Consider the following 12,336-nt stretch of genomic DNA (forward strand, 5'->3'; position numbering starts at 1 on the left):
ATTTCACAATACATCACAGGTATTATCCATTGAGAAATAGTAGGGGGGTCCATATTGGTCCACTTAAAAGTTTGACATGTTTTGGTAATAACAATATTCATCCTCTGAGAAGACAGTGTCAAATCTGTCCACTCTCCAAGTATTGCTGATCTTTGAAGAACGTCTGTAAGAGTACCCTGAATACCCAGCCACCACTGCTGTAGTTCTGGACAGGGTTCTGTGCTGGAAATGTAAAACAATATATATATATAAAGATAAAAGCAGACAATTTAGTCTTTACGGCAACTGTGTGTATATATATATATATATATATATATATAGTTTTAAATTTCCAGCACAAGACTCCGCAATCCAACCAGTTAACATGCATGACAGATGGATGTTGTGTCCCTCTAATGATTTGCCATGACTTTGTGAGTAGTCTCTCTTTCCAAAACATCCTTAGCCTCATGGGATATTTAGGGGTGTCATTATTTAGTGTGATGAACGATCTCAGTTGTCAATGATTGAATTCCCCTCTGATATTCCCACTCTTCCACAGATGTTGTTTGACCTTTATGGTGCTTTTTATATTTTATATTATTTTCCTGTGGCTACAATTTAAAAAATGTTCCATGGCAGTTGAACGCAGCACACAAGGAAATGTAATTTTGACACAGTCAACCCTACTAATGCGTTGAGGCTCTAATTCATGAAAAGGTCATTCTTGCACAAGTTTTCATTTGAATGTATGTATCTCGTTATACAGTGCTTTTGACGCTCACATTTTCTGTACATGAATGTAAAATGATATATATAATTATTTCATTACTCTTGAATACTAATAAACACAAAACTAACCTCTTAAATATTTGTGGTAACTTTTCATTATTCTTATCTACTATTAACACATCTTAACATTGGTTATAGTTTTTTAAAGAATTTTAGCATTGCATTTAAAAACATCTGTAGCCTATCGTGTATCAGAATACATCTATTTAATTCATCAGCCCCCCCCCCCCCCCCTCCATATCCCTTTACAAGGAAAGGAAGGAAACAAAACATTGTATTATCAATTACAGAACATTACCCAACAATAACCGTACGCCAAATGGTCAAATGACCATAGTCTTTAGAATGGGAAGCTGCTACTTACACACAAAGACCACTAGTTGGGGCGTCTTGTAAATTAGCCTGCCTCCTACACAGACAAAACTGCAAGATAGCTTTATACCAGCTTATCCCGATGTGACTTTGAAAAAGTAAGGATACTGGGTGGTAGAACGCACTTATCTAGGAAAAGTCATGAAAGGAGGATCCTGAAATTAGATCGAGTGCAAAGGTATATCTTTTTCTTTACTCACTTGGTGAGTAAAATGACCCCACCCATGGCTGTTCTAGAGTTAAATAGTCCTCTCATTTACAAACCAATCCACACAGATTTCACATGACAGGTCAGCTATCATCGTCACATATTTTTAGGAAGTTTACAACAATTTACAATCCAAGGTGACTTACAATAAATACATTTGTCTAAGTAAATGAATCATCTATCTGTCATCGCAAGAAAAGTCTTCTCTGCTTTGCTATATATACTGTATATATATTGTTAGAATTATAAAATGTTTCAATGTACAGTAGTCAACCATGGGAACCTTAATACCATTAGAATGTTAGCTTTATGTTTCCATTACCCAACACTGATCTGCTGCCCCTGGTTTTACACTCCACTATCAATGTAAACCATGGAACAAGACATGCATGTCTGCATTCAGTATGTTTGTGGTAAGTTGTGTGCAGTGGACATTAGATAACATCAGGTGTTTTTCTGATGCGCTGCAGAAAATGTTCAACGGTTTCACCACATTGCTTGTTTGTCAATCGGCCCAATAGCAAACCACACCACACATTCCTACAGCAGCAACATCAGCACTCTCTAACACTCTTTAATCTACCTCTATCTAGTGTAGCATTCAGGAAGACATGCATGTACTGTCTGTCTCTGTACCTGACCCGGTTAACCTCAAAAGACGGAGGTGGAGAGTTGAGCTGAGCTGTAGGTGTGAGGTTAACGTAGATCTTACTTTCCATTTTGCATCAGCATAAGAGTGCAGGGAGCTCCAGTTTAGTATGGCGCAGTACTTGTAAGATGCATGGAAATGTTTTTTTTGTCTTTTCAACGTTCTCTGATTTGACGCATTTGCATAGAGAGGGAATCCATGGGAGGTGGTGAAAGATCATGTAAGTTCATGTAAGGTTTGTCCCATCATGGAAATAACTTAACAGTCTTAGAAAATGTCATTTTTATAATAGAATTATCAACTCCAATGTCAGTTCAGTTGGCACTGAAATACAGCAACATCCACATACCTTGCCTTAACACAGCCTTACCTACAACATACCTTAACACAGCCTTACCTAGAACATACCTTAACACTGCCTTACCTACAACATACCTTAACACTGCCTTACCTACAACATACCTTAACACTGCCTTACCTACAACATACCTTAACACTGCCTTACCTACAACATACCTTAACACTGCCTTACCTAGAACATACCTTAACACTGCCTTACCTACAACATACCTTAACACTGCCTTACCTACAACATACCTTAACACTGCCTTACCTACAACATACCTTAACACTGCCTTACCTACAACATACCTTAACACTGCCTTACCTACAACATACCTTAACACTGCCTTACCTACAACATACCTTAACACTGCCTTACCTACAACATACCTTAACACTGCCTTATCTACAACATACCTTAAATAATCAGAATCAAAAATCACATTTACTTGGTGAGGTTGGTGCATAGGACATAAACAACAACAACAACAAAAATACTCACTCTTCCTCTTCCTCTTCTCCAGACTTCCTCTTCCTCTTCCTCTCTCTCTCCCTCTCCCTCTCTCTCTCCCTCTCCCTCTCCCTCTCTCTCTCTCTCCCTCTCTCTCTCCCTCTCCCTCTCTCTCTCCCTCTCTCTCTCCCCCTCTCCCTCTCCCTCTCTCTCCCTCTCTCTCTCCCTCTCTCTCTCTCCCTCTCCCTCTCCCTCTCTCTCTCTCTCCCTCTCCCTCTCCCTCTCCCTCTCTCTCTCCCTCTCCCTCTCTCTCTTCCTCTCCCTCTCTCTCTCTCTCCCTCTCCCTCTCCCTCTCCCTCTCTCCCTCCCTCTCCCTCTCCCTCTCTCTCTCCCTCTCCCTCTCTCTCTCCCTCTCTCTCTCTCCCTCTCTCTCTCTCTCCCTCTCTCTCCCTCTCCCTCTCTCTCCCTCTCTCTCTCTCTCCCTCTCTCTCTCTCCCTATCCCTCTTCCTCTCCCTCTCCTCCAAAATGACCTCAGCAAGTTTAGTTTCAGTCTGTGTACATTTTTGCCGTTAGTTTATTTGTGACAATGACAAAAGCAAGAATGAAAGTTAGCTGGTTTAATTGTTTATCGATATGTCAGATGATAATAATAATAATAATAATAATAATAATAATACATACATATATTTAATTTGTATAGCGCTTTTCTCAGTACTCAGACACACTACACTCCATAGAGAGAAAATAGATAGCGTCAGTAAAAACAACAATTAAAACAGTTAAAGACTAAAAGCAAGTTTAAAAGGTTGGATTCTGAGGGATCGTCTGAGGAGGAGAGCGCGCTGGATTCTTTGGTGATGCGCGTGTCCGTAGCGGCGGCCGTGCACGGCTGAGGCCAATTCTGAAATCAGTGACAAGCTATTTAGGGTAAGTTAATTGGCCTTGATTTGTCTTTAAATAAGACCTAACGTGAGCTGTTGAAAGACACAAGAAGTACAAGTACTCATTATTCAATTGTTTTCCAGTCTTCTGGAAAGTCCTGGTAAGTAAAACATCAGTCAATGTTTTATCCAAATGAATGGAACTTAGATGTGATACCTATTAATGTTATCAATATTATGCATTGTAAAAGGCTAAAAGGGCTCTGAGCAAAGTGCTGTGTAGATGCTGTATTTATTTACAGGCGTTTCAATTCGTTCACGTGGATTTATTTCTTGTTCGTGTGGAGGGATTTACATAGGCTGTTTAGTATCAGAAGAGAGAATGTCGAGCGATGGAATAAATGCAGGGGTCTAGACTCTAGATAATAAATATGTATATATAATATATAAATAAATGCGAGGGTCTAGTGTTCACAGCAGCAGTCTACCTGCCACTTCCCCTCCACACCTGTGCGTAATTCAGCCCAATTACCACTCGGCCAAAGTGCGCTCTGGCTGCGTTCGTAACGTCTCTCAGAGCGCTGGAGCGCACACTGGATTTGACGTCATAAAGGGACCAAGTCATTTGATTGGACTAGAGCATTCCATGATTGCTGAACAGAGTTCCAGTGCGAATTTACAGCCTCTGTGTTGCGCTCAACCACGGCCGTCACCAGGTGCCCAAGCCACACGTGTATAATTAACCACTGCGAGCCTATGGAGGTGAAATCGTCGCACATCGACATGAGAAGGTGACCCCATAGGTGTGCACGAGCCTGCCAGTAGTGTGTTATCTGATCCTGCCAGTAGTGTGTTATCTGAGCCTGCCAGTAGTGTGTTATCTGAGCCTGCCAGTAGTGTGTTATCTGAGCCTGCCAGTAGTGTTATCTGAGAGCCTGCCAGTAGTGTGTTATCTGAGGCTGCCAGTAGTGTGTTATCTGAGGCTGCCAGTAGTGTGTTATCTGAGCCTGCCAGTAGTGTGTTATCTGAGGCTGCCAGTAGTGTGTTATCTGAGGCTGCCAGTAGTGTGTTATCTGAGCCTGCCAGTAGTGTGTTATCTGAGCCTGCCAGTAGTGTGTTATCTGAGCCTGCCAGTAGTGTGTTATCTGAGCCTGCCAGTAGTGTTATCTGAGAGCCTGCCAGTAGTGTGTTATCTGAGCCTGCCAGTAGTGTGTTATCTGAGCCTGCCAGTAGTGTGTTATCTGAGCCTGCCAGTAGTGTGTTATCTGAGCCTGCCAGTAGTGTGTTATTATCTGAGGCCATCTTTCTGCTTTTCAGAGATGAACCTGTTTCTCTGTCTCATCCTGGCCGCGGGGCTGCACCTGACCCTGCCAGCCTCTACAGGTGAGCCAGACGACACTTTACCACATGTACAAAAGAGATCTGGTGAGGCTGCATTCTCATGTTATGCACCCAAGTGGAATGCACTGCACTTGTCCAAAAACCGAAGTCACTTGGCAATAGGAGATGGAGATATCATCATAACATTTTGCTCATGTTGGTCTGCAGGGGAAAGTGTGGGAAGTCCTTTCATCCGAAGTGCCTTGGAGGAGGCGAAGAGACTCGTAGATGAAGCATACAAGTATTCCAGAGAGAAGTGGGTGAACAGTTTAAAAAATTCACCTTTTTAACCCTCATGTCTCCGTCACCATTTCATTACCATGTGTATGCTACCTTTGTCGTGTTCCCGAAAGAAAATGACGCATACCTAATTCATACCTTCTACAAGAGTAGTAGAATCTTTTTACTGATACCGTTTAGTAGCGGTGAGACTGGTATAACCTGAGGATATAGACTAGACTAGCCTAAGGCTTGGACCAGTCTTATGCAACTGGCCCCTGGTTACCTACTGTTACCATGGTAACCGGTTCTGTTCCCATGGTACCTACCGTTACCGTGGTAACCGGTTCTGGTCCCCTGGTACCTACCGTGCTAACTGGTTCTGTTACCTACCGTTACCATGGTAACTGGTTCTGTTCCCTGGTGCTGCAGGAGCCTGGCCAGGGTGCGTAGGGGGGCCACCACGCCCTCGGACGTCCTGCGGCTCATGAAACAGCCCGTCAGAGACACGCGCAACGCCGTGAGGGCTGCAGACTACCTGGAGAACACCCTGAGACTGATCCACCAGAGAGCCCACCGCATTCACAAACGCTCCATCAACGCAACAGGTCAGTCGCATGCATACATACATGCATGCATGCATACATACGTTCATGCACACAACAGCTCAGTCACACGCATGCATACACACTTATTCAATCTCATCTCCTTAATTTCCCCTCTGCATGCTGTATAGACACCTTGCTATTAGGGACGCACCCTGCTATTAGGGACACACCCTGCTAGTGGGACACATTCTTGCATGTTCTGTTTTTCAGATCTGCTCACTGACGAGGAGCTTGAGACCATCGTCCGGGTATCCGGCTGTGCGGCTCGAACCCGGCCTCCATCCTGCCGCACCACACCCAACCTCGCCATGTTCCGCACCGCCACCAGCGTCTGCAACAACCTGTAAGGGCACAACTAACATCAGGGTTTCTCATCATATACTGCGTGCCATGGTAGTCAGGGCGAAGTCAGGTTAATATTTTGTGGTCTAGCACCGCGGCCTAAGGGTTCAAATCTGGCCCATGCCCTGCTGAGACACGCTCTCCTCTTCCTCCCTTTCCTGTTGCTCTCCCCACCGTCTCTATCCAATAAAATCTAAGAGTGAGACTGCCCCACACACAAAAAACACTCATGTTTTTATTTCATGTTCGTTTCCAGGAGGGACCCTTTTCTTGGAGCGTCCAACACGCCCTTCGCTCGCTTTCTGCCAGCTGAATATGAAGATGGAGTCTCTACACCGAGGGGCTTTGACAGAACTTTGCCCATCAACTACTTCATACTCCCGCTGGTAGAGGAAACAACCAGCCAGCGCACATAAACATAAACAGTTGGTTTCTTACCGGGTCAAACTACTTGTGGAACTGGAACCAGGCACAATGGGCATAGTGTGGAAGAGCTATTGAAAATAGTTAGCTAGGCATGTGTGTTTTGATATGAGAAAGTAGCAGGATTGTTCACTCCCCCGCCCCCCCTCCCCCTCCCCCTCCCTCTGTGTCCAGGTCAGGGAAGTCTCTAATCGTATCCTGGCAACAAGAGACGAGGATGTGGTCAGCGATCCAGTGTTCTCCCTCTTTCTGACCATCTTTGGCCAGTGGCAGGACCACGACCTGACCTTCACGCCCTTCTCCCCCAGCATCCGCTCCTTCAGCAACGGCCTGGACTGTGAAGAGAGCTGCGAGCGGTCCGATCCCTGCTTCCCCATCCCGGTCAGTCACATCCCAACTTCCCATCCAGTCAACCACACTCCAACACTTTCTAACACTTCCCTTCTGTCTACATCAAGCGCATTCCCAGTCCATGGATATGTTGTTCCCAGCGTCCTCCCTGGGGTTTTCATAAGGCAATCTAGCACCGCGCTGTTCCAAAAATCCTGGGGAGAACTCTGGGGTGCATTCTGACTCCTCTCTTATTCGCCCCATAAACCAGATTCCTCGCGGGGACCCCCGGCTGCCCAGTGGACCAGACAGCTGCCTCCCAGTCTTCAGGTCTGCGCCGGTCTGCGGTACCGGAACCACCGCCTTCCTGTTTGGCTCGGTGATCCCCCGGAGGGAGCAGATCAACGCTCTGACGTCCTTCCTGGACCTGGGTCAGGTCTACGGCTCTGAAGAAGGGCTGGCGAGAGACCTCCGGAACCTCGACACAGACGAAGGCCTGCTGCGCGTCAACACCAACTTCACGGACCACGGGCGCGAGCTGCTGCCCTTCTGCCCCATGTTGCCGAACCTCTGCGCCACACGTGCTGCAATCACCGGCGTCCCCCACGCCGTGGAGGTGCCCTGCTTCCACGCAGGTTAGCCTCAACTCAACATGGATACTGTACTATAAGGACAGCAGCCCCTTTTCATAATCCACAAACACCCCCACCTTCTGGGGCTTTTCTCCCAGGAAGAGGTGGTGGGCCAGCAATGCCAGTGAGAGCCTGGTACTTCCTTACTTAGTATCTTCAGCAGTTGACCGAATGCAGCCCTTATGAATGCAGCCTGTATGAATGGGTCTATCTGAACTTGTGTATTAGATTAGTTGTATTAGTCAGTTACTGTTTGGCCTCCATTGGCCGGCAGTTACTAGTTGGCCTCACCTCAACTAATCCGTCCCCAGGTGATGGCAGAGTCAATGAGAACGTAGCCCTTACGACTCTTCACACACTCTTCTTGCGGGAGCACAACCGCCTGGCTCGTGCTCTGCGCTATCTGAACCCACACTGGGACGGTGAGACACTCTATCAGACGGCCCGCAAGATCAATGGTGCCTTCACCCAGGTAACAAACACGCACACGTCCTCACACTCCTCCGTGCTGATTCTCCTCACACCAGTCCCCCAGTTAATGTACATTTTTACTCTCGTATTTATCGTATTTATCCTCTTCATCAGTATCTGCCTGGGGTAGACCGGTGGTTTTGCATTGTGGCGTCTGGTGGATATAGGGTTGGGGTCTGGGACTGGGTCTAGCAGCGCCACGGCCTGCAGTGTGCCATGTCAGCATGGGTTTGAAACCGGCCCATGCCATAGTAACATACCCACCCCTTACTTCCTGTCTGCCTACACTATGTCCAATAAAAGCTGGAAAATGAGGGACTACCACACCAAAAACAAAAAAAAACTTACAAAGAAAGTGTGTAATGATGTGCAGTCCCTTCCCCCCTCCCACCCAGGTGTTTGTGTTCCGTGACTATCTACCGGTCATTGTGGGTGACGAAGCAATGAGGCGGCTGGTAGGACCTTACCCCGGCTATAATGTGGATATCGACCCCAGGATCGCCAACGTGTTTGCCACAGCGGCGTTCCGCTTCGGCCACCTGGCCCTCCAGCCCATGTTGTTCCGCCTGGATGAGCGCTACAGGGAAAACAGACAGTTTCCCAGCTTCCCCCTGTTCAGGGGTTTCTCCACCCCCTGGAGAATCATATTTGAGGGTGAGTGGTTGGGTCGTTGGGATGCCTGTCTTGCAAGACTATCAAAATAAGCCTGGATGTTCCTTTAGTGACTGATGGGATACCCCCCTGGTATCTGCAAGGTGGGAAATGTTTTCATACAGGTAATCTATATTCCTCTTTCTCTGCTCTTCTCCATTTGTATGCCTCTTTCCTCTCCTCCTCCTCTAGGTGGTATTGACCCTCTGCTCAGGGGTCTGGTGCGCCGACCAGCCAAGCTTAATGTCCAGGACCACATGCTGGTGGACGCTGTGAGAGACAGACTGTTTATGTTTGTGGAGGAGCTGGCGTTGGACCTGGGGGCCCTCAACATGCAGCGTGGACGTGACCACGGCATTCCTGGTACACTGCTCTCTTATCTCCCTTATCTCCTCTTGGGTCTTAGAACATCAACCCTTATTGTTACTACCCTGCTCCCTTATCGCCTAGGTCTTAGAACATCAACCGTTATTATTACTACCCTAAGCAGTATGCATAGATATTACTACCCTAAGGAGTCCCCAACCCGAACATCGCTGGTTCCAATCGCATTACTTAAAAAATGTTAAAAAAAGCATTTGCCTTCCCTGACAACTTATGTTAACTGCTAAAGGTTAACACCTAATACTGCTTGACTGCCACACAATTTGTAATCCACATGGTACGTAAACATTGGTCGTTTTCTGTGGCATGAGCAGAAAAAAAGGCACATGCCTCCACACCTACCGTCCAGTTAGGGTTGGCTCCATCTTTCATTTCTTTCTGATTTGTGACACAATTACTTTAAAGAACACCACATATCTTGAGACATGTCTATCCAGTTTAGCTAGATTATTGAATGTTTTAATTTAAAAATATATATAAATAAATAATTGTATATAGGAGTCGTTGCCAGGAAACCAGTGGCCAGTCTAATGTAGCTGAGAACAAACGTGCAGCGCTGCAACAGAGATGTGGTCCCGGCGTGTCTAGTGACGTTGTTCTTCACCAGCGCATTTCTGTTCACCTCCCTGAACCAGCCTTTCCCCTTCTCTGTTCACCCTAGGCTACAATGCATGGCGCAGGTTCTGTGGGCTGTCTGCACCCAGGAACCATCTTGAGCTGTCGCAGGTTCTGAACAACCCAAACCTGGCCTACAGGCTGCTGCATCTCTACGGCACGCCGGAAAACATTGACGTGTGGCAAGGCGGCGTGGCCGAGCCCTTCGCAGCGGGGGCCCGCGTGGGGCCTCTCTTCGCTTGCCTCATCGCCCTCCAGTTCTCCAGGATCCGTGAGGGAGACAGGTGTGTGTTTGGAGGGGGGTGGGGGGGGTTTGAGCAGGTGTGTGTTTGGGGGGGGTGTGTGTACACCAGTCAGTCAGGAGACTGGTGGAGGTAGAAATCAGAGGATGGGGCTCATTGTAATGCATGGAATGAGGAATGGTTTCCAACACTTTGATACCATTCCTCCCATGCATATCATCAAAGTGTTGGAAACCGTTCCTCATTCCATGCATTACAATGAGCCCGTCCTCAGATATCTGCCCCCCCTGGTGTCTATTTTGAGTGTCCGTCTGCTCCTCTCCAGGCTGTGGTATGAGAGCCCGGGTGTCTTCACCCCCAGCCAGAGGGCAGCCCTGAGCACGGTCTCCCTGAACGCAGTCCTGTGTGACAACACCGGCATCTACAGTGTTCCCGGCGACCACCCCTTCAGCATCAGGCCTGCCACCAGTAGGCTCATCCCCTGTTCTAGTGTCCCGCGCGTAGACCTCTCCGCCTTCAGGGAGGTCGGCTGCACGAGCTCTGGTGAGTTGGGACACTGGACGAGGAGCCTCTGTCTCCTTGGCCCGGCCTACGCTCGTCCTTTACGTCCGACTTTTGCGATCCGAATACGATGATTTACATACGGCTGTAGAGGGCTAGACGTGCAGAGGCTGTGTCCGCCTGGTTGTTTTACAGTTTCAGCTGACCACCTTGCGAGGTTGATGCCGTCACATTGTTATTTCACCTTTATTTACACTGGGGAGAAATTTAGTGTGTTTTGATTCACTCTAGACCCAATCTGGCCACAGTGTGCAGCGGAAAACATTTGGGCATAAGACTGTTGAGACTTGTTGTAATACCAGGTGTGGACAATGGTCTGGTCTTCATATCAGGATAAGTCTGGTTTTTAGTGTAGACAAGGCCTATGGAGACAGTACTGTGTATGCATGAACTGGATTACCTAACTGTCAAGAGGTACAGGGGGGTATACCCCCCCAGGTGTGAAGCAATACTTTATTTGTCTCAATGATTAACTTGCTAGTCAACTCTCCTTAAAATGTGACTGCTTAGTCAAGTAGAGAATCTAGCTAGAGTTTCATATCTGAGTTGAGTTGGCTGGCTAACTATCGAAGTGATTGACTTGGGTGGTTTGATATTATATAACTACTTGTGTCTGTGCTTCTAATATAACGCTTGCATGTGGTTTCAGAGCCAGGCAAATGTGTGAGATGATGACGACAAGGTCAGTATTTTATGACTAACCTGCCTGTGAAATTGCACGAAATCAAATTCAGTTGTGAGTTTGACCAGTACCTTGGTAGTCAAGCTAAATGTCTTTCTTTTCTGTGTGGAAGGACTCTCTGCTGCCCCCTGGGACCGACCAGCAGCAGTGCTACCCAGCACCACTGCTTCCTGTCTGACACCCCCTTTAAACAATGTAAAAATCAAAATAAAATGTGCTTACAGCAATGATCAGTTTCTGTTGTATCATTTTTTAGACTTAAATTAATGATGTAGAGCCATTTATTGTTGAATATAACTCATAAATACCTCATGGGCTTAGTTCAACTGTCTTACCTCAGCAGAGCTCAAAGTGAAGCATGTTTACTCCATTGTTGGTATGCAGTGTTTGTTTATCTTGGTCTCATGGATGGCCTTACATCCACTGCTGCCTGACCTTGTGAGTGGCTGCATGTCTCCATGTGCCGTCCCTCAGCTGCTCACAGAAGTGGTGGTGAGCTGGCTTTGTTTGGATTAGATTGCCCCCTTTAAAAATAAGAATCTGGAATTGCTACATCCACTCTTTAAATGAATGATGCAATCATTGATTATTAAAGAATGTGACTTCTAAATGTGACGCTATGGTACAGCGCTGAAAAGGTAGCATCTCAGTAGGCATAATGAAGTCTGTTATGCAGCAATCTAATTCAAACTAAGCGATATTATTATGTAATTTTGGAATCACTCAATCTTTAATTGTAAGAGTGCCATAGCAAAGGGTGTGAGGACCTATGCACATGAGGTATTTCTGTGTTTCAATTTTAACTTTTAACTTTAACTTTGTTAGTTTAGTTTAGTTTATTAGTTTATGATGTTGTGGACAGTCCCCATTAATTAACTGTAACAACAGTAAATGGAGCAGCTTTAGCCTACATGGCTAATTTCCAGCTGTAGTCCCCGGGCCAGTTGACAATAGGCTCCCTAAAATAAAATACATTAGTTTAAAAAATTACAATTGCAGCAAACACAAACAAATGGAGCAGGACATACAAACATATCAAGCACAATTGGAGCAAGCACAAACATGCCGGGGAGACGAGACATTCAAGCACAAATGGCAGCAACATCAATACAGTACATGAG

At 46.3% G+C, this 12,336-nt stretch overlaps 1 protein-coding gene across 1 annotated transcript; it reads left to right on the forward strand.

Moving 5' to 3' along the window:
- Positions 1-4,994: 4,994 nt before the first annotated feature.
- On the forward strand, positions 4,995-11,205 carry LOC308156414 (eosinophil peroxidase-like; the record flags this gene model as incomplete). Its single annotated transcript, XM_080529752.1, has 13 exons — positions 4,995-5,058; positions 5,179-5,311; positions 5,707-5,882; positions 6,093-6,225; positions 6,481-6,610; positions 6,822-7,028; positions 7,249-7,612; positions 7,921-8,081; positions 8,476-8,734; positions 8,924-9,094; positions 9,777-10,014; positions 10,298-10,515; positions 11,183-11,205. 13 exons carry the CDS (start codon positions 4,995-4,997, stop codon positions 11,203-11,205), a joined length of 2,277 nt encoding a protein of 758 aa, XP_080385878.1.
- Between the last annotated feature and the right edge of the window lie 1,131 nt (positions 11,206-12,336).

This window comes from Nansenia antarctica (assembly GCF_963989245.1).
Source record: "Nansenia antarctica genome assembly, chromosome: 1".
NCBI classification, from domain to species: domain Eukaryota; kingdom Metazoa; phylum Chordata; class Actinopteri; order Argentiniformes; family Microstomatidae; genus Nansenia; species Nansenia antarctica.